Genomic DNA, 25,047 nt, shown 5'->3' on the forward strand with positions numbered 1-25,047 from the left:
AGGAGGTAGAGGTGAGACCAGTGCATTCAGCTCCATTCTCTATCCATGTTACATTAATACATGGATTATATAATTAAATTGTATTAATTTGGAATTAATTGGTATTTGTATAAACTGTATAGTTTGGTTAATATTGGGAAACTAATAAAAATTATTTGGAAAAAAAGGATTACAGTGGTACCTCGGGTTACGTACGCTTCAGGTTACAGACTCTGCTAACCCAGAAATAGTACCTCGGGTTAAGAACTTTGCTTCAGGATGAGAACAAAAATTGTGCTCCGGCGGCGCAGCGGCAGAGGGAGGCCCTATTAGCTAAAGTGGTGCTTCAGCTTAAGAACAGTTTCAGGTTAAGAACAGACCTCCAGAACGAATTAAGTACTTAACCCGAGGTACCACTGTATAGACAAAAGAATACTCAAATACCGTTATAGCCTGCAGCTCATCTACTAAATACCGTATTTTTTGCCCTATAGGATGCACTTTTTCCCCTCCAAAAATGAAGGGGAAATGTGTGTGCGTCCTATGGGGCGAATGCAGGCTTTCGCTGAAGCCTGGAGAGCGAGAGGCATCGGTGCGCACCAACCCCTCTCGCTCTCCAGGCTTCAGGAAGCTATCTGCAAGCCTTGCGAGCCTGGGGGAGTTCCCGCGGGCTCGCAAGGCTTGCGGGCAGCACGGGGTGCCCTCCGGAGGAGCACGGGGTGCCCTCCGGAGGACGCCCCGTGCTTCGGGAAGGTGTCCACAAGCCTCCCGCGCCCTGCGGGAGGTCCCGCCGGGCACGCGAGGCTTGGGGCGGCAGCCTGTTCTTCGGGCTTCCCCCTCCCCCAGCCCCGCAAGCTCCCAGAGCGATGCCAAAGCTGCACGCAGCTTCGGCATGGCTCTGGATCCCGTTCTGGGGGCTGGGGGAGGGGGAAGCTCGGGCTTGCAGAGAGCTTCCTGTTCTGGGAGCTGGGGTCGGGGGAAGCTCGGGCTTCCCCCGCCCCAGCCCCGCGCCTGGGGGGGGGGAAGAATTTTTTTTCCCTTTATTTCCCTCCCCCCCAAAATCTAGGTGAGTCCTATGGGCCGGTGCGTCCTATAGGGCGAAAAATACGGTAGATAACACGTATTGTTTCATGATGCTTCTGCCCTTTAAAAACTTCAAAATAATGTTTCTAAATAACTCAGTAGTGTTAAGTTATAACAAGAGCTAAGGAAAGGGAGAGAGAAAAATTTAGAAGATGGAGAAGAAGCGGATAGGCAGGGAATAGACAGGAAACCATGAAAGGAGGGGAAGGGAAGTATATGAAAGGATGCATTCTTATTATTTCTTTTTGAATATAATAGTTTACGTATTAATGCTGAATTGCAACAGAAAAGCAAATAAAACATATTTACAGAAAAAAATGTTTTTAGATAGGAACATCTTCACATGTGTGTTACCTTTTTTTCTTAACATCAAAGAAGCATCTGTTAGGTTTGTTAATGCCCTTAGTTCTTGCATGTTAGAACATGGTCCAGAACCATAAAATGTTTCCTTTGGCTTACTAATAAGGCCAGCATTCTCTGCTGGTTAGTACACTTTTCTTTTTTTAAAAAAAACACACAAGAAAACAGACATTCTGGTGCTCAATACTGAAAACTTGGAATGATACAGTATCAGGAGAGCTCTTCATTAATTCAGCTGAAGCCTAACAGAATTTTATGTCTGCAGGGCCATCATACATTAATGACATATATGGGAAGCAGCATTTAAATTATTCAGCAACACTAGGAATGCAGATCCAGCAGTTTTTAGATTTCTCAACTGCTGTATAAAAAACCCCCTACCCTCTCTTGCTTGCTCATTCTCTCTCTCCCTCTCACACACACAATTCTGCAATCAATGAGTTGATGAAAACCAGCAGCACTCCTTTCAATTTGTTGCACACATAACAATGAACCCTTCTGTTTTTCTTGCAGATGTAGCCGCTCTTTTACATGACCAGAGAAGCCTTCAAATTTATGTTCGCTAAATCTTCCAGGGCAATTCCAGCTATTATAAACATATAAACAAGTGGCTTCCTCTAAAAACACCAAAGAGACTAGAATCAGGCATAGAGCAAACAGAATCCATATGTCTGTGTTTACAGACTAACAACAACGGTGCCAGTGTGCAGAGCTGGCTTATTCTATTTGTTGTTTTAGTTGGCAGCTCTTGCTTGAGCACCCGTTGCCATGGCAACTCTGTGCACAACTCACAATGCACCCAAACGAACTCGGAGCTAAATTAACTTATTGCATGTCACCAATGAGAAATGACTGTTCAGAGGTAATTTTCTGTACTAATATGTAATAGAGTTAACTCTCTAAATTGAATTAAATTAATTAAATGCCACTCCCAGTAAATCAGATTCTATTACATCAATGTTAAAATAAATTAAATGTTTTATTAAAACCACTAATAATATTATGCTATTACTTCATTCATTCAAAATTCTGTACAGTTGATTTTAGACACATGCATGCTTTGCACTAACTTGAATGGTCTGCATTTGATACAGCTCTGCTTACAGCAAATTATGACAAGGAACAGGGCAAAGTTGGTTTCAATCAAATCATCCATGCTATAATACCACTGTTTTAAACATTTTTTTCAAGCTTACGATGTGGACTCCATATTCTTTCTTTCTCTCTCTGTCTCTCTCTGTTTCTCTCTCTCTCACACACACACACGTTTTAGAGGGGCAGCTCAGAAAAGATCAAGAACATGTGAAGTAACAACATATAAAGCAAACTTTAAAAAGAGTTACAGAAAAATGTAACACCCTTAGAGGAGGGGGAATTTAAAAAAAAGGAAATAAAATTAATAAATTCAGAATTCCCATTTGTACAAAATGTTGGCTTTCAAGTTACATATTATCATCCCATAGAAATACTTTGGAGTCACTGTGGGCAAGGTTCAAAAAGTCATTGGCACATGTTAGGAATCATTAGGAAACACCAATGAGTACTGTGCAGAGTTACCACACAAGAACTGGAAAAGATACAGAGATGAGGGGGAAACCCCACACAGCATGGCATCCTATCAATGAAGAGGGAAACCCTGCACACCAGAACCACTCTTTATGAACAATCTAAAAGAGGAATCTTCTGCAAACAGCAGAGGGAGCACACACTATTCTTATGCCTGTGTTGATCCTGCAGATACTGGTGTTACTCAGAGAGGGCGGGGGAGATGCAATGCTCATTTCATTAAAGGTACAGAAGAGTTAACGTTTCAGTAAAGGAGAAATGTTTAACATCTTTGGCCCTTATTTTCTGCATTTCTTCAAAAACTTTAGGAAAGGAGGTGTGTCAAATGCTTCCATGTGGAAGGCTTTTTAAGAAGCTATGCCCTCTTCCAGTATGCTCCATTTCCCCACCTTCCCCCCAATTGCTTGCAAGAGGCACTCAGCTGAATATGTTTAATATCCATCAAGCACTTTTTGAGTTCTTTAACCCCACTATTCAGGGAAATACTGTGTTTAGATTTATGCACATTCATGAGACATCTGTTTAAAAACCTTTTTTTAAAAAAATTGTGCATCTGATATGTACTGGATTATAAGAGACACATCCAACCTATCAATTGTGGAGATCATACCCTTGTATGAACACACTTCCCTTTAAAATATGAGCCTTTTTTGGTCATTGCATCTGTATACTGTAAAATACAGCTCTTTACAAACATATGTACCCTTCACAACTGACATGGTGAATGTATATTAGTCCTCTGATAACTGTTACCTACGAGGAGAACAATGGAGAGGAGGATGTCCTAATTATTAGAACGCACCTTTTAAAATATGTCTGTTATCATGGGGAATGTGACCACATATGAAACTGAACATACAGAAGGTCTCCAGATACAGAGACCTTGTATGCCTATGGTGCTCAGGATCATGGCCAATGTATTTTTGAAATATGAAATAAACACTCCTAAAAGTGGCAACATGCTTAGAATAATCTTTCCTGTATATCACAATATACAGCAGTCTTCTTTCTTCAAATATTGCAACTATGGGATGCAGCTATCAGAAGTTGCCCTTCGCATATAGACAATAATCCCTGAGTACATAGATCTCAGCCTATCCCACTCTACCCCATGCCAAAATAAAAATGAATTTTCTAAAACCATTGTGATTTCTAAAATTTCAACTGTTTGGGCACATCACAGCTGGTGTGGCTTAATAAAGTGCACTAGGCAAAGCACATTAGAGCAGAAAAAGTCTTTTATTGCACAGTGAAGTATACACTGTGGGCGGATAAATAACCATAAAGCAGCAGGAAGCTTGATCACAACTACCTCAACTATTGTTGAGTAGTTGGGCTAAATTTATATTCTAGCCAGCACAGTGCTATTCTGTGAGATTGATTTTCCTGAATGACCTTTTGGCCCGACACAAAACTCGCAAGCTCTCTCAGCAAATCACTGACGTTTAATGCTTCTTTTCCTTAGAAAAGCAAAGGAAGGCAGGCATAGTACTTTGCTTAATTCAATTCATCAAACAAAACAGAGGAAAGGTGGGGAAAGGCAAGGATGTCGTCTATCCCAGGATCACCGGAGGATTTGTGAGAGCTGAGTTATTGAATCTACTATTCCTATTCCACCATTAGGGAATCGGGACTAAAGCTTTTAAGCTTTAAATATAACCAGAGGGGGAGGGCAAAAAGTGATTCCCACGTTTTTCAGACTGTGGCTTTATGTGAATTTTAAACATTTTGCTAAACTATGATGAGCAATTTTGGAATGGTACCCAACTTGTCACCTCTCATTAGTGAAGATTTATAGCACATCCAGTGTACAGTGGTACCTCTGGTTACGAACTTAATTCGTTCCGGAGGTCCATTCTTAACCTGAAACTGTTCTTAACCTGAGGTACCACTTTAGCTAATGGGGCCTCCCGCTGCCGCTGTGCCGCTGTGCCGCCGCCGCACAATTTCTGTTCTCATCTTGAAGCAAAGTTCTTAACCCGAGGTACTATTTCTGGGTTAGCGGAGTCTGTAACCTGAAGTGTCCGTAACCTGAAGCATCTGTAACCTGAGGTACCACTGTATTCCTTCCTTAGTAACAAGAAAAAGAAAGATCCGTCTAAGGAGAAGAGGGAGCACTATAACAGAGTAGCTGTCTCTGTTTTTGCTTTTTTAGTGTGTTTTTTTGTTCCTCATATTACTTTGTAAGTGCCTGTACACTGATGGTGTTCTAAAAATGAATAACAACTACAAAACTTGCAAAACAGGAGCTCTTAAACATTCTCTGCAAAGACCATCAGGAAACCTAAGGGGCAGTGAACTCAACAGACTTTCCATGGATCCAACAAATCTAGAACCTTCTTTTATGAACTACCGTATTTTTTGCACCATAACACTCACTTTTTTCCTCCTAGAAAGTAAGGGGAAATGTCTGTGCGTGTTATGGAGCAAATGCCTGCTGGTGGCGGGGGGGGGTGTGTGCTGCAGTCGTGAGCAGAGGATCCATGGTTCCCCTTCCTTCCCTCCTCCGTGGTTACAAAGCATGGATCCACATGGATCCTCAGGATTTTTGCATTGGGCTACTCCAAACTCACTGTCAGATCACATGTCTGTGGCCACAGAATGAACCACAAAAATCATACATCCACTATTTCGTTTAGAATATTTTTTTCTTGTTTTCCTCCTCTAAAAACTACATGCGTGTTATGGTCTGGTGCGTGTTATAGAGCGAAAAATACGGTAATTAAAAGTTGCTTATCAATAACTAGTTGTTCTTCGTGTGCTGTGAAATGGATACATGGGTTTTCAGATTCCACAGAGCAACTTAGAGAATGTTCTAGAGACAATGGTTAAGTATTCTTTCCTTCTATTTTGCACATGTCTAAAGAGGTGTAGTGAGTGCTGGCCTCTTTGCTTGCTTCATAACCACACTGAGAGTTTACAACCTAAAGCATGGATGAGGAACACGCTGCCTTCAAAATGTTGTTTGCATCCAACTTCCAGCAGACCCAGGCAACATGGCAGGGATAGTGGGAGTTTCAGTAAAATAGCATCTGGAGGGCCCCAAGTTCCTCACTCCTAATTTAAAGACACATCTGTAGTGTGGGTTGTATGACAACATTTGGATTATTGCTCTATGTAGTCATAAGAAACCTACTTTTGTTCTTCATAATAACTCTCCATGACACAAACTAGCATACCTGGAGAAAGTTGCTGATGTTGTCAGGCAAACAAGGCTATTGAGAATACTGGTATCAAAAGTAGTACTGGAGTGCACTCCCCTTTCTGGGATAATAACCCCTCTGGAAAAGTCAATGAATTTGGCCATGGCTGCTATGGAATGTCCTCTAACATCACATAGAAGAGACTGTCCCAACAACTCATAATAATGTGACAGTGAAAATGATCAAGCAGAAAAGTCATTTGTTGGATCTCCAGAGCAAAGAAAGAGGTTAACATATCTGTGGAAAGCAGCTACTCCTTTCAGTGACCAGAACAGATACCATAAACACCTCTGTGAATCCCTAACATATTCCATGTTTTGTAGTTTGGAATTTTAATACACTTTGGAAGCAAATCTTGGCTAAAAAGCAAGGCATAAATTTGAATGAATGAATAAAATTAAAAAATGCATATGCTTTATATCTCATCAACTATATATCTGCATGACTAATCATGACAGAAAATGCAGACTGCAGTAATCAACACATGAATCCTAAGAATTGTAGCAGATAAAGATGACACATTTAGCTCCTTTGAACCTTTTCCATGTCTAGTTAGACCCATGCAAGTTCCTTTCAATTGAACACTAAACATGTGTACGCTGCAGACAAACATCAAGGAATGGATCTCACCATCATGCTCTGTCTGCAAGCATCCCTGTGTCACTTGATTGGCCATTGTTGGAGACAGAGTGCTGAACTGAATATACTTTTAGTGTTATCCAGCAATGCTATGGTATTTGTGTAGAAAGTAAGTCTTTCTTGAAACAGCTCTCAGTTATGCACTGGAACAGTAACATCAAAAGCAGAAAATCTTTTCCAAAGAACCTTCTATTGCAAGACGGTACATATATTTATTTTGGATAGTTTGTACATTCTATGCCATGAATGAAAACATTTAGCCATATGAGGCCCCTGTGTAATATTTAATTGGCAGCATGCCACATACACCCACATACAGGAAGAACGTTTTTCTGCTTAACCAGTCACTCCTTCCTGAGACTACAGGAGACAATGTGGCTAAGCAAGCAGTAGTTGGTGTTATTTTACACCAAACTATACCTAACAGGATATGCGATTCCACTTTCTTTCAAAACCCAGTATGAAAGTTAACTGTTTTCTGTTGTTGTTTTTCATTAGAGAGAGAAAAATACAGCAGGGGTCCCTGTTGAAAAAGATATAAGTATTTTTGAGAAGAACCAAGAATCAATCAGAATTTTCTATCAGGTTGGGGGAAGAAAGGTATCCAAGCTAACTGGGATCTCTCAGGATGACTTCTGCTGCTGGCTCCATCATCTTCCTAAAAGTCCCATCAATTGAAGTAAACTGGGCAGGGCTGGGGAAAGATACAGAGACAGAGCCACTATCATGGTTATCAAGATGTAATTCCCTGAATGTCGTGTTCCTGAAACTTTGCCATCAATGGACAACAGGTTTGCTGAAGTGAATGAAACAAAGCAGGAGGACTGAATATTGGAACTACTATTTGTTCCTGCTAAACAAACAGCTTACTGTTCCAGATGGAGAAAGAGAAAGATTTTGATGTTGATTATCCATTGGTCAATGGAGTCTAAGAAGTCACCCTGGTACAGATTTATCGTAACACCTCACGTGATCAGCCTAAACATCTTCAGAAACATTTTTATTCATTCCAGTTAAGAATAGTATTTCTCCACCCACTTTCTTGTAATGATGAAGCAAAAAGATGCATGACAGTGAGGGGCACTTTCCCAAATTACTTGACATGGAGCAGCGGGAAAGAATCGTTCCATTGTCCTCCAAGTCTAAAAGGCTGTCAACCTCCACCATATTTTTGAGGCAAAATCAGGAAGAATGGGACTTTCAGGTGGAACACTGATTGCTACTTCTGATCTGAATTCTTGACCTCACTCTGAAATGCTAACCTGAAGCAGGGCTATGTATATTTCTATGTATGTATCTGAAGAAGTGTGCATGCACATGAAAGCTCATACCAAGAACTAACTTAGTTGGTCTTCAAGGTGCTACTGGAAGGAAAAAAAAATTTTGTTTTGACTATGGCAGACCAACACGGCTACCTATCTGTAACTGGATCTATGTATTCTGTGCAAGTGAAGAAGAAACATAGACTCTAGCACTGGGTACAGAATTATTCTTATCAGTGTTCATTTTTGTAGGGAGTATTTTTAGTCTCATGACTGCAAATGCATGCTTGAAAATGCCTGGTAAGATATGATGAAACCTCAAAACCCAAAGGTTTGGTTAAATAAGATTTCTAGTGGGCAAGACTTCAGTATTACATGTAGGCTCAGGGGTAGGGGATGTTTTTCAGCCATATTCCGTCATGGAATCTTCCAGGTGTCACATATGCAAAACAAAAAAGAACATGTCTTAAAAACAACTACCTACACACTCCCTGAAACTTGGGGTTCCTTCCAATTCTATGAAATCGTGCAGCGGCGGTGCAGCAGCAGTGGGAGGCCCCATTAGCTAAAGTGGTACCTCAGGTTAAGAACGGTTTCAGGTTAAGAACGGACCTCCGGATGAATTAAGTTCATAACCAGAGGTACCACTGTATGCAAACTATAGTTAGCAGGAACCATGGTTTGCCCAATTCAGATATCATGGCAAACTATGGCTATCTCAAAGCAGAGAAGGGAAGGAGGAGCAACTTGCTCATGATGCCTGAAGTAAGTGTATGTCTGAGAGCTTAAAACCAGTATCACAACAGTCTAAATACTGCACACACAATGAAACAGTTCAATGCCTATATTCTGTATTGGAATGACAATTCTAAATAATTGCAAGCAATGAATATTTTATAAGGAATCAATTATTCAATTACCTTTGGTTTTTTGTTCAGCAGCCTGAAAAACAAAAAGAATAAAAGTTGTTAGTAGCAAGATTTTTACTGAAGACATCTGTGAAAAGCATCTTGCAATCAACCATACCATAGATAAAATATAACCAAATATGGCTTGTTTGACAGTTTAGAATACACAATTTTTTTAAGAATAGAGGAGGACAGAGCTGTTGTTTTTCCATAGCCTTTTACTGGCAGCAGAACACCTGAAGTATATTACAGTGCTTACTTTTTTTCTTCTTGGTGGAACAAGAAGAATGAAGTCTTACAGATGCAAGCAGTAGGGTGTTTAGGACCGCAACCAAACAATAGTAGAACTAGGCTTCAGCACAAAAGGGCAATCACTTCATAGCTATCTCTTCACAAAAACACTACTTCCTTGAGAGATCTCAACATTTAGGAGCACATATATGAAGAATGTGAGCTGTGACCAACCCTCGCTCTCTGGCACATGCATGTATACATTTTTGCAATAGTTTATGGAACAAAAAATATTTGTTTATGTGCATATAAAAATGTGTATTCTACTTGGGAAGCCACTATATTTCTAAGTTAAAATTTCTTACATCTTTTCCTCTAGAAGTTTGTTCATTTTAACTCATGATTCTGCTTTAAAGTGAAAGCAAAGATGGGCCCTCAGCAGCATAAGTCAACATACAGGTCTAGTTTGATAAAACAAATTGCTGCTTTACCACTTAAGAAATAAATGTACAGAACATATGCTACAAAGTTTATTTTGAATATATGTTATAATTTACAGATTACCTATGTATAGACACTACTGAGACAGGCAGTATTAAGCTTTGAAATATGAACATCACCCATAAGGATACATTATGAAATAAGGCACTTCAGTATATTTACAGAGAACTCTTGGCACTAATCGCACAAGCAGTTAAATAATTACATGAACTGAGCAATGAAAATAGTTTAGAGTGTCAATGAAAGAATTAGACTAAGTAAGGAAATATTTTTATATCTTGAAGATATACAAGGTAAAACAGGAGCGGGTGGTGCTGTGGTCTAAACCAGTGGTCTAACCACTGAACCTCTTGGCCTTGCTGATCAGAAGGTCGGCGGTTCAAATCCACAGTACAATCTACAAGTACCTTAAATGACTATATTTGCAAATAACCATTATTCTATTGAAAGAAATTGACTTGAAACTGCCTTAAATGCAATAAAATGGCTGTAAGTTGCTTGCAAATCAGAATCATGGAAAGAATTTTATGAGCAGTTTAAATATATTAAGTTTTGGGCGGAAAAAGTAGATACTAGAGGTGTTAAAGGTTAACATTTTTAATGCCCAGTCTCAAAAGAGCTACTTAAAATACACCCAAATGCTTGGACATACTCAGTGGGCATTCTGGCTCCCCCTTCTCTTTGAGCAAATAACTGCAGGGCCAGAATTCCAGGGCCAGGTATTTCAAAGAGCCTCCTGAGAGAAGTGTGTCTGGCCCCTTGCTCCCTGAGTTTAAGTGGGCGGTGAATTCGCTTTTATTTAAGCAGGCCTTTGTAGGTGTCTGATTTTATCATACATTCCGCTACTGATTTACATTGATGTTTTTTGTTGTAATTCATTACGATTTTAGGCTTTGTTTTTGTTTATGTGTATCACACTGATATATTTGAAATCTACCTGAACCCTCTGGCAAAACAGTGGGGCAGAAACATGTTTACTATCATCTTCCCCATCACCCTCATCACTATAAGTTGCTCCCGAAAATTTCCTCCATTTGGTCTGTGGCATGGGGGCTGCTGCTTTTTGAGAAGCTCAAGCCCAAATCCCGAACCTTCCCCAGGCATGTGGAACTAGCTGCACAGTTCTTTATATCCTGGCAACATGTGTTACTAAAATATTGTTCATAATTAAACTACAACTTATAAACTGAATTTGTATGAAAGAAAAATCCTTAATTATACATAATGGTCTATAGACCAGATATTAACAAATGGGCTATTTTGATCTGGCTTCAAGCCCTGTTTCAGGATAGAAACAGCCTTCGTCACTCTAATGGGGATTGGATAGAAGGAGTGAAAGCCTATTGGTTTTCCTGGACCTCTCAGCAGCCTTTGATAGCATCAACCATGGGTTTCTTTTGGAACAGTTGTCTGGGTTAGGTTTAGGAGGCCTCTGGCCCCTCTTGGATAATAAATATGGGGATTTCTAATCCAATTATAGTAACAGCATTTTCTTAGATGCACAGATGCATAAATCACATGTTATATTTCTGCCTGTTAGAAGAAAAGTGACGAAAACCAAATATATGCATAAAATTTGGTAGCTTTTACAAATATTGGTCACAGACTATGGGACTATATATAAAAGCAAATCCAAATAATTAATCCAAGACACACTGGTTAAATCACCCTAAAATACTAAAATTACATCATTAAAGAGACATTCAAACAAACCTTTTTCTGAGCACCTTCCTTCTTTTTCTTTTCTTCCTGCTTTTTCTTTTTCTTTTCTTCCATCAAATGTTCCTCTTCTTGTGTTTGTTCTTTCTCCCTGTTTAAAATGGGAGAATGGTAACTGTTTTAGGGAGGGTTGTTTTACACAAAAGCTGTAAATAAGACTGCTAAGCTGTAAATAAGCTGCTAATATTTAAATGCATTTTATACTACAATGTGCATTTAAAAAATAATAATCAGTAACCCACAACTCTTTACTACTGTAACAAACAACATTTAGAAAGAATTGGCATTAATTAATAAACCTATAAAAGCAATCAAAATTTCCAAGTCTTACAAGAGGCATTTCCTGTATGTTCCATACGTCTTCAATTGTTCTCCACATACCATAGATGAGACCAAATATAGTATGAGCAAATGTCTCAAGCAACATGGCTTTTCTTTCCCCTCTCTCCATTCCACTACAGCGCTCCACATGTCACCCAATCTGCTCTGAATGACTGGGGGACCCTCCAAAGCATACTTTAGGGGTGTGCGGGGAGTGGAATACAGTACCTACAACTTATTAAGTGAACACTTGAGAAACATTAAATATACACACCTGAAACTCTTTTTTAAAAGTTTCACTAGATTGGTAAGAAACCTGATGCAAAAACCCATAAAAACCTAACCCTAATAAATAATAGAAAAATAGTATTAGAGGGATTGTGTTGTTATTTAGTCGTTTAGTCGTGTCCAACTCTTCGTGACCCCATGGACCAGAGTACGCCAGGCACTCCTGTCTTCCACTGCCTCCCGCAGTTAGAGGGATTAATTAGAGGGATTAATAAATGACAAATTAGCAAAAATTGCAGCTAAAAACTAGTAACTACATCTTTAGTGGGGATGTAGGTACAAATTTCACTAAAAATGCAAAAGGGCTAACATTTCATTACAATTGGAATAAGTAGCTGATGGAACAAAGGTAGTGGAGGTGAGGAGATGGATTATAATTTTATTTTGAAAAATAATTCTATACTTTTTTACATTTTAAAAATCACTTAAGCTCCATTTGTTTTCTGTACTGTATTTGAACTTAAAATACTAGAGTTATGAGTAATTGAACATAAAAAGGCCAAGGTTCAGTCACACTGTATCTCCGGAGAGGGTTTAAAAATTACACATAGGCAACCCAATCCACTCTACAATTTAATTTCAGGCCAATAATTTTGGTTTTACTGGGCTGCAGATCAAACTAAATGTGTTAAGTATGCTAAAAACTCACACATCTTCTGCACCATCAAGCTGCTTTTCAATAGGTACGGTTACAGCTTATTTCCCAATGCTTTTCCAGCTGGTAACAATAGCAATCTCTCTCATGGGCACTGTGCTACAGTTTGTAAATAGGCAAATTTGAGAAAATAGGCAGGAAGTCTGTCACTCTTCTGTCATTTTTACCCAGTGTCAGATATCCAGCATACAAAATCCTGACCCACTGTGATAGCAGATGAAGCTTTTGACCCTACACCATAGTTCTGTACAAGCAAGATCAATGAACTGTGAATTATGTTGTTACACAGCCAGCAACTACGAACTCTGCTAAAAATAAGCCTCTCTCAAAGCAGAAATTTGTTCAAGAGTTAATTATCTGTCTTTTTTCAAGTATAACCTCAGTGTGAAGCTTTTTAAAGGGAGTATTTGGACAGTACAAAGGGAGTACTGAACAGTATATTCATGCAGAAATTTGAAAATATTACACACACACACACACACTGTATGTAGCCTAATTTGAAGCTAAACTTTTTTTAAAAAAGTATTTATTAGTAACTCACTGAGGAACATGGGGACACACTCCTGTTTAGGATACAAAGGGATGTGTCTTAGATCAGGTAAGGAGAACCTGTGGCGCTCAAAGATATTGATGGACTACAACTTTCACCACCCCTGACCATGCTGGCTGGCATTGATGGGAGAAGTCCAATAACATCTGGAGGACCACAGGTTTCCCATCCATCTTAGATGGCAAAATGTAGTCTTTTTTACTACCTTTAACACTGCAATCAAGAGGTTTGGGAACTGCAGCTCCCAGAGTACCTTTAACTTTGCCTTTTGTGTTTTGGGAATATTTTAACTCAAACTGTAACTGTGACAAAAGCTGTGGAGGAACAAAAGCAAATGTAGGGGGGCTGCAGTTTGCTATGCAAGGAAAAGAGCCAGTGTTTGTGTGTATGTTTGTGTTACAATCATGGCTAAAATCATAGAAAAAATGTTGTAGACTTGGATCACAGAGTAACTCTTGGATAGTTAAAATGTGAATACGGACAGATAAACCCTGCAAAGAAAACCATAGCTTGAAGTTTTTGTTTATTTATTGTGGGGGGGGGCTGCCCATCAGCTGTGAATTTCAGAAAGGGTTTGAAAATTAAAACTGTGTACAGTTCTAGTTACCTCACCTCAAAAAAGGATATTGCAGAACTGGAAAAAGGTTCAGAAAAAAGCAACCAAAATGATCAAGGGGTTAGAGGAACTCCCCTATCAGGGAAGATTACATTTGAGGCTTTTTAGTTTAGAAAAAGAAGCAAGTAAGGCAAAGACGACAGAGGTGTATAAAGGTATTCATGGTTTATAGGAAGAATACCTTTAAAGGGGGATTAGACAAATTCATAGGGGATATACATGTCAGTGGCTACTAGCCAAAATGGCTGTGTTCTATCTCCACTGTTGGAGATATATTCAAAGTCAGACTCACTTGCTGGGAATCACTAGTGTGGAGAGTGCTACTGCACACAGGTCCTGTTTGTGGGTTTCCCATAGGCCAGAGGTCAACAACCTAAGGCCCATGGGCCGGAAGCGGACCATGAGGGTCACTTAATCGGCCCATGAGCCACCCCCGAACCGAGCCGCCCGCTTGGCGAGTCCCCGCGTGCTGCGCTAAACCATGTGATAAAAACACTGTCTAAAGTCTGTAGCATACACATAACTTGTCAATATGGATGCTCACACAAAATAAGGAAAGGCAAATGTCACTGCTGGTGTGTGGCAAAGCTTTTAAACCAGTGGTGGCCAAACTTGGCCCTCCAGCTGTTTTTGAACTACAACTCCCATCATCCCTAGCTAACAAGACCAGTGGTCAGGGAGGATAGGAATTGTAGTCCCAAAACAGCTGGAGGGCCCAGTTTGGCCACCATTGTTTTAAACATTGTAGGTTTACTGAAGTCATCCTATTAGTGCAAGGATTTCTGTCTTGCACCCCTCCCCCCAAATCTGTTCTAGGGTTTTTTCCAATCCTTTAGAGAAGATGGGAGGAAGGACAGGAAAACTCTTTAGGTTTTTTAGAGACATGATTTCACTGTAACTTATCACCGCTCAAATATACACCTCTAACTGTTATCCTTTAGTCTAATGCTTACACTTTATTTTACTGAAAGGAATCTGTTGTATAATTCTGTTTCATGAGGAATGATCAATTGATGACCCATGGGCAAAACCCGTGAAACTCCCCGCCCCCCAAAAGATGAACTTAACTAAGTGCTGAAAAAATAGTACAGTTTATTTATAAAACATGAATGCTTAATTTTGATCCCACAGAATACTGTGGATCTACCCAATAACTACCAGCTTCATATTCTGTTTAAAATTTAAAATTTGGGTACCTCTCTTCAACTAAATAATCCTTGAATGTATATACTGTATAGACAAAGGCAGAAACTGTGTCCTTCTAGCACTGCAGTGAGAATGTTACAGTGTAAAAGGCACTTGGAACAAAGTTCCAGCTATAATGGTAGTTGAAGACAACCTAAAAAGAAAATCTAGTAACTGGTTCATGATAAATTGTTCCATAAGCAGGTGTTCAGGTTTCTCCAAGGGTGTTAAAGCAAGACTCCTTTCTGTTCCAAATCCAGATAGATGCAAAAAGGCTGCATTTTAAAGCATCCATAAAGGGGAAAGAAGGGAAAGAGCCATTGATTTGTGGGTTGTAGTCCTATATCCTGCTTTTACTATAACTCTCGTGCAAAATGCTTCTGCCAGATAATAAAGAAAAGACTGGGATTCATAATTAAAATGTGAGGTTGCATGGCAGCTTTGATGTTGGGTGTTTCAAAAGATGAAGTGTATTACACCTATGCAGCCAGCATAGCTGACAACTTTGAAAGTGTGAGAGAATTCCAAGCAAGACCTGATCGAAGGAAGGCCTACAAACACATTAGCCTTTTCTAAGTTTGTTTTTTAAAAAAAGAAATGATTCTTCACTACTACAAACACCAGCCAAAGATATTAAAACCTTTGCTAAAATTGTCGTTGGTATTTCTGCTCTCCAGATGAGTACTGAAACAGTGTTTAAAAGGCTGAAACTCATGTTCTCCATCAGTTGTTAAAAGTTACTGGTTCAAATATCACACAAGGAGAAAATCAAAGGATTGGATGTCTTAAGTGTTTCTTCAAATTCTTCTTTCAACTGCAGCCCAATAATGTTGGTCTGGATGCCTCTCCAGATAGCACCCCCTCCAACTTTAGGAGACTTGATTACTTGAGTGGATTTTATCTTATTGTAATATTAGATTTGTGTCTGTGATTGTATATCTGCTTGTGCAGTCCTCCATATCTGAAGTGAACATGCTGCTAGGGGACAATTTTAGAAATACTAGTAGGCCAACAACTTCACTGGTAAAATATATATGCTCTAGAAGGTAAATGATCCCCAAACCCCTAAACCAGTGGTTCCCAATAGGGAGTCTGCATAACCCACCCAGGGGGTCCGGGGCACAAGTCACATAAAGAAAGCTACCACTGAGATAACATTTTCAAAAGTAGGGGGTCCATGGCTTGGCTTTTGACAGACAGGGGGTCCGCAGTACTTAGCGAAATGGGAACCACTGCCCTAAATCTATTCAGCTCCTTGCCCTGCACAGGTCACAACCCAAACAAATCCCCCACCCTCCAGTGCACATGGGTAGGAGAGATAGGGAATTTTCCAGCTGCTATAGCTAGAGAGGTACACCTGGCTCTTTTGTTGCCCACAATTAGATTTCAGGAGGTATTTGTAGTTCTGGCTCTTAGAGGTTTTTTTAATTGATTGTGTTGAAATCATTTCTGCAGTTTTAATGTATTTTATCTGACTGTGTTGTATTTTAGAAATAAACCACCAAGTTATCCATTCATGTCTAAGTTTGGCTCTAAATAAAAATCAATTTGAATGGTGAGTGGCTTGAAGGTAATGCTCCAGTCCTTTCCATACCTTATTCCCCTACTTTCCCTGCCCCATTTACCACTTCTCGTCCCCGGATGCTACTCCCTAGGCAAGATCACAGGGCAAGATGTGAAAAACCCTCCCCTGTCTTCTGTTCCTCCAAACAGCATCCAATCCCTGACAAGGTAAGAAACATTCACTGCTTGATTTCATGGCCTTTGGGGATGTGAAGGTCCCACAGGGATACATCTTGGCTCTCATGAAATTCAGCATGTACATGAAAGCCCTGCAAAAGGTTGTTCAGTCATTTGGAATGTGGTATCATCATATTGATCAATCTCTCCCCTCCTTTCCACTGCATTTCAAGGAGGCTGCAGAGTGCCTCAACTGCTAGCTGTGGAAGGAAGATCACTTATTTCCTCCAGGGTGCCCTGCAGTGGTAGATGACCCACCTCAACACTGTCCCAATATGTGAAGCAACTTTCATGTCCTCACAGAAACAAACAACAGAGAGACACTTACGCTGAAGAAAGCAGAAGCTCAAGGACATCACTGCAACAGAGGCTAACCTTGATTATAATGACAGGTTTCTAGAAGTGGAAAGCAGGTTTTTCACCCTCACAGCTCTGTATTACACTGCAGCCCTTTAACCCACAGGAACTGAAGGAGAGCTCAATGAGAACAAAGCCTACTTGCACAACTTCTGCTGCAGGTTCAGTTTGTTTGTTAGGCTTAGAGATGGGAAGGCACAGAAAAAAATCACAGGAAGATTTGAAGTGAAACTTCTCCCACCATTTTTTCCAAATTTGTCCCCACTGGGGGAAAATTGGGGGAGGGGGCTTGGATTATGGAATATTTTCTTTTCAAATGATGAACAGCATGTTTAAGACAAGGTGTAACAGGAAGCCTTTTTGTCAGACTGTATTATAAGATCCAGTATAGGATCATTACAATTCATGTACACTGGAGACAAGCAAATCCTGAGTTGTACAATGAGAGTACAACTCTGTGTTTTGTAGTAAACTACAATACAAGCTGCACACTTAGGGCTTGAGGTTGGAAAGTGACTTTCAAATGTTGCAGAATACAGAGTTAGATCTGAATATGTGTACAGATGGATCCTGAATATCCACATAAGGATCAGATCATGCAGTTACACCCACTTCTTGCCCCCTTTAAAAAAATCGTTCTGCATGAATACTCAAGTCTTACAGCCATTCTAAGACTTGCTAAAGTACTCTAGCCTGCTGTTGGAAGATTGTCACCCACTGACTTAAATTCATATTTTGCAGATACTGTAAAGATATCTAGATATAATTCATAGAATAATAGAATCACAGAATTGTAGAGTTGGAAGGTACCATGAGGGTCATCCAGTCCACCCCTGCAATGCAGGAATCTTTTGCCCAATGTTCCTCACACTGTTTTGTTATTCTGACCTGAGATTTCTTGCTTATTTTGTTAGATACAAAGCATTTAATCACAGCTTTGCTTTTCATCCTTAGGCTCATCATCTCTGAACATGCACTAGGTAATGGACCCAGCATGTCCTTTTTTCCATTACACATACTCCTAAAACCTTACTTAAATATAGCTACTGTATTCCACATGAATCTGGAAACAACTATTTTTCCTTTCAAAATATTAATGCATAAAGTTGTAATTCAAAAGGGCTGGGCTGTAGGATAGAGTGAATTCCTGCTATTTTGTACTTATTAGCAGAATTTATTAACCTGCCTTCTCAAGAGCAACAAGTCAGGTAACAACAAACAAACAAAATGCAAAACTGCAATCCATAAAAGCAATTTATTCAGAAGATAAAAATAAAATCAAGTAATTTAGGTGGCATTAAAAACTCAAGACAACAGGCCTTTGCTTGACAAAGCATGACATAAACATGTCTTAGGAAGGAAGTCTACAACCAGGGTATCGTTACTGAGAAGACCTTCTCACCAGTAGCCATGTACAGTATGTCACTTCAGAAGATAGGGCACACAGAGGACTTCTCACAAAGATCTAAACTGAAGGGAAGGCTCATGTAAATTTTAACTTATTAGGGAAATGCCTCAGTTTTAGCTGTAGTTGAGTGTATTTGGAAAGGAAGGATCTGGCTAAACATTAAGAAGAACTTTCTGGCAGTAAAAGCTGTTCAATAGTGGAAAGGGCTCCCCCAGGAAGTGGTAGACTCTCCTTCCTTAGAGGTTTTTAAGCAGAGGTTGGATGGCCATCTGTCATGTATGCTTTAGTTGACATTCTTGCATTGCAGGGGTTTGGACTAGATGACCCTCAGGTTCCCTTCCAACTCTTCAATTCTATGAGTCTAGGAATATTTCACTAGAGATGGCCAAATACTAAAATTATAGGATCTAACCTACTGTCTCCAATGTTAGTTTCTCTACACATATTCATTTGTTTATTTAAAGCAGTACTTAACTAGCTTCAAAACATCACTAAATTAGAATCTCTCAAAGCTAATCAGAGAACCACAAACATTTTCCTCTTGATTAAAAATACAATGTGATTTGAATACCACCAAATTAATGTATTAGTGATAAGTATAAGAGGCATAAGTGTAATTCACAATGAAACACTATTTTTTCTAAATACATGCTTCTGAGTTTAATAGCTCAATCCTATTCATGAAGTTTACTTTTAATTCTAAGGTATTCAATGGGAAGTACTCCCAGGTACATATGTATAAGCAGCTCAAATTAAGTCAGAAAAGGATACTTTTGTTTTTTAAAAAATAGAGTTCAGTTTTCAGAACTGTTTTACATAATGACATTTCTAAATACATGCACTTAAATAAGCTTAAAATAATAGAACTGACTATCCAAGTGGTCTATCAAACAGTAGCTTCTGCTGACACATCCCATGTGTAATCATCTAGCAGTGAAATGAAAGGATAATATTTAAGGTTCTTCAGTGTTCATGAAGTTATTTTTAGAACTGTGATTACAAAGGCATTGATAAAACCCTAGTATATGTTACACATTCCTCCTCTGTTTGTTTATTTTGAAACACAGAAACGAAGCATTGGCTGAAAGATGAAAGAGACCACTGAACATGGAGATTTCCTTCCTGTTTGCCACTGTTGTGTCAAATGTGCCTTGAAACTGTGAACAAAAGCTTTACCATGCTACCAAATTTAGAATGGTGTTTAAACTGCTATAATCTACTGGCATACAGACATGGAAGTTGTGTACATGCAAGGGCTTCACTAATCATTTCAATGGCAAGAGCACTGGCTACAAGCAGAAAGTTGCCTCCTCCACTATAACAAATGAGCAATGGAGAATACATGACAGCAATATCACAGTACACCTGTGAAAGTCTGAATCAGAGAAGATAGAGCAATGTATCTATAAATTGGATAATTAAATGTCACTACATTGATTATGAGACACCACACTGAGATGTCTACACTAAAGCAGGGGTGGGGAGTCTGTGGCCCTCCAGATGCTATTGGACTCCAACTCCCATCATCCCTGACCTTTGGCCATTCTGGCAAGGGGTGATGGAAGTTGGCAGTCCAGTATCATCAGAGAAGAAAGCACAGGTTCCACAGCCTTGAACTATCCTATCCCTCCCTATAGGAAGAAGTTCTAAAAATAATAAACAAACATATATTGGCTAAAATTGAACTCATATATATTCCTATGTCTTCACCCAATCTTTCACTACTTTGTCACCCCTCTTTCATCAGCCTATTCTAGCCAATTCCTCCCAAAGATGTACATACACAATCAGAAGAAGTGCCAATCAAACCCCACCACCAGGTCTCTTGTATCCCATCCATGCCTTCTTCTTCGTCTTCCTACTATAACCATCCTATCACACATTCAACTCTTACCCAATCCTTTGCCCAGCCTCTCCTGCAACACAGCTTAGTAAGTCAACTATTTGACATCACCCTCCATCATGAGAGAGGGATGAAAAATGAGTGTGTGCGCACTATCCCACACTTTGCCCAATAGGTCACTGATTCCATAATCCCCTTTCTACTATTGGCTTTGGCAATCCTGGCCTCTTGTCAGCATTTCCATCTACATACCACTCTAGAAATTTCCTTCATCACTCCCAACTATACGCTATCCTCTTTGGGATCCAGTGAGCAATACATATTGTTAACACATGGTGAAAGACATACTATCTTTGCACTACCAAAAGAAAACTGGGCATGAATGTTCATAGCTGATGTCTACCCTAACATCTGGTCATACCTACTGAGAATCAAGAAACATAGCAGTAGTTCAAAGCAATCAGCTGCTGTAAACCTAAGCTTTCTCAGGGAATTTTATTTTTGTTTCAGTGTATTCCGCCAAAAGATGGAAGCACTAAAACAGCTTGTTTCCCCCCATCTCTTTCCTCTGAAATGGCTGAACCATTACCCTGAAACTTTCCAAAACAAGTTTAGCCTGAGGCAAGAAGCTGGCACAGAATGCTTTTCGGACTGAATGGTTTACGTTTGGCAAATTAAACTGAAAAGAGGGATATTATAGGAGGAAGAAATGTAACTCAATGAAAGAGAGCTAACCCTTCCTTGTGAGGGATTTCTCAACATAGAAGAAAGTCTTACACAATTAATTAGGTCATTGATGAACACTGGAGTCTCTTCAAAAGGATGCCAATGGTGAGGTTGTGCCCATGCTATAATTCTGAAAAAACAAAGCAATAGATGACTGGCCCAGCTTCCTGAATCTCAGTTTTCATTTTTAAAAAGTTTATACATATTATCACATAATGCTTGAAAGAGACTCCCAATAGTTAGGAGGCAGGGCATCTATGACTGGGTACAGCATCAATGTTCTAGACCTTTATAAAACCTAAATAAATTATTTTAACACCCTCACACCCCACAAATGTATGCAAAACTTGCTCAATGTGCTAAATTTATAAATGGTGATAGATCTCAACCTTACTTGGCAGGGAGCTGATTACCTGGGAGTAGAACTTTTTTTGTAGTATGGCTAAAAGGTGGATATGCACGTGCTCCAATACGAGCCATAACTAATGCAAATTCCTCATTTCCAGCAATTCTCCCATGCAGAAGCTGTTATAAAGGGCAAGCCTGTTAGCTAGACTTGCATGAACATGGAATGATTAAGTAAAAATACATGCTAAAAGAGGTATTTGGACTGAAAAGGGAGGCATTAGAATCTTCCACACTTGTATTACTCTGAAAGAAAAGAGCCCCCATTTTTCTTGTCTATTCTTCTCTTTTGTCGTCCCACCCTCCCCATGTTCTGCCTCCATAGCTGAATGATAGTTACTGGAAACCATAGGAAGGGAGAGGGCCCTTGTGTTCAAATCAGCCACTGTGAGTACAAGACGCTGGGTTAGGTGGTCCATTGGCCTGATCCAGCAGGGCTCTTCAAGTTTGTTCAAGAGCAGTCAACAGCAGCAGCAGCAATTTCAACCACAAGTATGTGCTCCACATTCATTCCAGAAGATGTGTATAAACCAACTTGTTGAAAAATGCTACTAGAGATAAGCATGGACAACTTACACACTCTTAGGGCCTATCGTCACTTGAAGCCTTGCCTGTCCCCACCAATACCTGCTGCCACTTGAGCCCCTGACAGCAGCAACATTGGTGTTGTATGAGCCAGGACCCACTGAAGCACTGGCACCACAAGAGGGAAGGGAAGGTTGATGACTGCTCCACCCTCTTGTGCACTTATCCAGCAGCAGCAGCACTGTAATGGACTATGAGTTACTAGGCAATCCCATGAGCAGGATGTTGGCACCATTAGCAGTGGCTTCACAAGGGCCCAAGTGGCAATGGGCACTGGAGGAGCTACTGGGGACTCTCAGGGCCCATTCAGGGCAGCCTGGCAATGCCTCCCAAAGCTCTGGAGCCAGACCTGTGTAGATCCCACAAACACCATAGGTCTTCAGGGAGCAGAAAACTGAGTGATCTTAGTAACTGCCATGAATATATTGGGCAATTCACTGGAATGGCAATCTTGATCTTGCGTTTTCTGCGCTACGAATTTTTTACCCAGTCAAAGGGTAAACTCTCAGTTGAAGAAAATGAAAAAGAAGACAGTGCTCCTGGATAATCAGATAATTTCCTCACCTCACTTTGGGATAACAGAGGCTAAAAACAATGAAGTTAATAGCACAGGTTGGCAGTTAGGAAGACCTCTTAATTCAATTGGCAGTCTCTGCTTCAACATAATCCCTAATCACGCTATCAAGACTTTATTACTGAAAATTCCACCGTTATTGTGAAAGGTAGCAAATCACTACTCCATCAAGAAATGACTGTTGAACAACCAGAATAAAAAGGGGAGGGGACCCATCCATATGCAACTGAAATAAATCAAATATGCAGGCCTTATAGTTTTCTGCAAAGCTACCACCACTTCACAAATGCCCCAAGTGATGTTTGGTGGTGATTACATGATGTCTTGCTACAATAACTTGGTCCACAATAACTTGTGTCCTTATACACACAGATATCCATCAGACCACAGTCCTGTTACAAAACTATGGTTTGTGCTCACCTTGCATACCAGGATCAAACTCAGGTTTGAAAAGCAAGAAAATGATTCAGACTGCCAATCTAGATCTTAATTGCCATACTATGGTTTGTCAAAATATTGAGAGGAAATTGCAGTGCTCAAGGGAAACAAGGGAAGTGTGAGCACAGAAATCACTCTTATAATAGCACCAATCCATGCTTTGACATTATGGGTGAACTAACACAATATTCAGCTTAAAATCTGATGCCACTTGGGTTCTAACACTGCAGCAGTAGCTGCTAGTCTCCCCCCTCACTTGCAATCATTCTTACCAGAAGTGGTGTTGCAATGAACAACTTGAACTACTTTTGCAAAATACCTATCCCAGGTATTTTGCAAATCAAAATCACTAAGGAAACTAGGAGGAGGTAGCTAGTAAGTTAGGCTTGTGGGAAATGGGAGAAATCTTCTCACTGTTTTTTGAGGACTGGCAAACTAGGCATCTTACCCAAAAAATTCATAACTGAATGGGTCTCAATTCGACACTGGTTGTACTTTCAAAAAGCACAACAGTTCTTTCACAGAACAAGGTATATCATATCCCAAACTAGTTGACAGTTTCTGGAACAAAATGGTTGGAAACTGCTGGCTTAAAGTTTAGGATTGCTTTGAAATTGTGATTTTTCAAAAGAATTTTTGAACATTTTATTCCTGCGATATATTCCTACTTAACATTATAGTAAAGCAACATCCAAGCTGCAGATGTGCAGTAACTCTTCAATGAACTGACAGCTTCTTTTGTAAATTCAATAGACCCTTTAAAAGTTTTCTAAATTCCATACTTGTTAGAAGCATTGTGAATATGGAATTCAGTGTATTAAGTAGATGGGAAGAATTCTAAACTCAGACCCCTGGCGAGCTAGTCAAGAGACACAATGAAATGTCAAGGGTCCTGGGATTCTCAAGAGGAGGGAAACATCAAATCAGGAGAGGGAGGGATTAAGTGAGAAAACTTTTGCTTACGTGACAAAATAGAGGACTTAGAAATACTTGGAATTAAGATTTATTATGGTGGTTATACTAGTAAGGCAGAATATTAAGTGCTTTGTACTTGCTACACTGAATCTCAAACAGAAAGGCACCTTTTTCTTTAACATTGTCTTTGTAGCTTATACAAATGACTCTAGTCTAACTGCTACTGAAATACTATTTTATAGCTACTAAACAGTAATGCTCTTTAATGTAAGATGAGAAGCCATCATATCATTCCATACTATTCACATACAGGTGAAAGCTGAAATCCACAAAGAGCACTTTTTAATGAAATTTGCTTAATCCTGCCTTAAGCCATTCAAGTACAAAAAATGCACTCTTGTAAGCTAAAAATACTGTATTAGCCACAATATGGATGAGTTTACCAAACCTTACAGTACATACCCTAGGTGAATAATTTCTGAAAGTTTAGAGAGAAAAAGGAGCTCAGTGGGAGGTGAGCTTGTAAAAGGGAACCTATGAGCTGCCACTTATAGATACACATAGCTATAGAACTAGGAAAAGAGAAAATTCAAATTGTATCCATGAACCTAATTTTTGAGTACTACAGTATTAATGTAGGCAAACCTCTTTTATGTACCATTAATTTTGTTAAATCAACTTTTCTTAATAAAATACATGAATCATATTAAAATGGCACCATGTAACTATGTAATTTGCTCACCTTAGGAGAAGCATACAGTGGTACCTCTGGTTATGAACTTAATTCGTTCCGGAGGTCCGTTCTTAACCTGAAACCGTTCTTAACCTGAGGTACAACTTTAGCTAATGGGGCCTCCTGCTGCCACCAGAGTACAATTTCTGTTCTCATCCTGGGGCAAACTTCTTAACCCGAGGTACTACTTCCGGGTTAGTGTAGTCTGTAACCCGAAGTGTTTGTAACCCGAGGTGTTTGTAACCCGAGGTACCACT

The 25,047-nt window shown here is 39.6% G+C and overlaps 1 protein-coding gene across 13 annotated transcripts in view; it reads right to left on the bottom strand.

Moving 5' to 3' along the window:
• The window catches only part of TNRC6C (trinucleotide repeat containing adaptor 6C), a 419,247-nt gene that overhangs the window by 78,735 nt on the left and 315,465 nt on the right, over positions 1-25,047 (bottom strand). For 12 of the 13 annotated variants that reach the window (XM_053376050.1, XM_053376047.1, XM_053376052.1 and 9 more), the window contains 2 exons: positions 11,446-11,542; positions 9,013-9,034 (listed from right to left, as the gene is read on the bottom strand). In XM_053376050.1, coding sequence (XP_053232025.1) covers positions 9,013-9,034; positions 11,446-11,542 — 119 coding nt within the window. Of the gene's footprint in view, positions 1-9,012; positions 9,035-11,445; positions 11,543-21,191; positions 21,271-25,047 lie in introns of those variants that run through there. The other variant, XM_053376048.1, reaches the window with a different exon arrangement.

Source organism: Podarcis raffonei, chromosome 2 (genome assembly GCF_027172205.1).
Source record: "Podarcis raffonei isolate rPodRaf1 chromosome 2, rPodRaf1.pri, whole genome shotgun sequence".
In the NCBI taxonomy this organism is placed as follows: domain Eukaryota; kingdom Metazoa; phylum Chordata; class Lepidosauria; order Squamata; family Lacertidae; genus Podarcis; species Podarcis raffonei.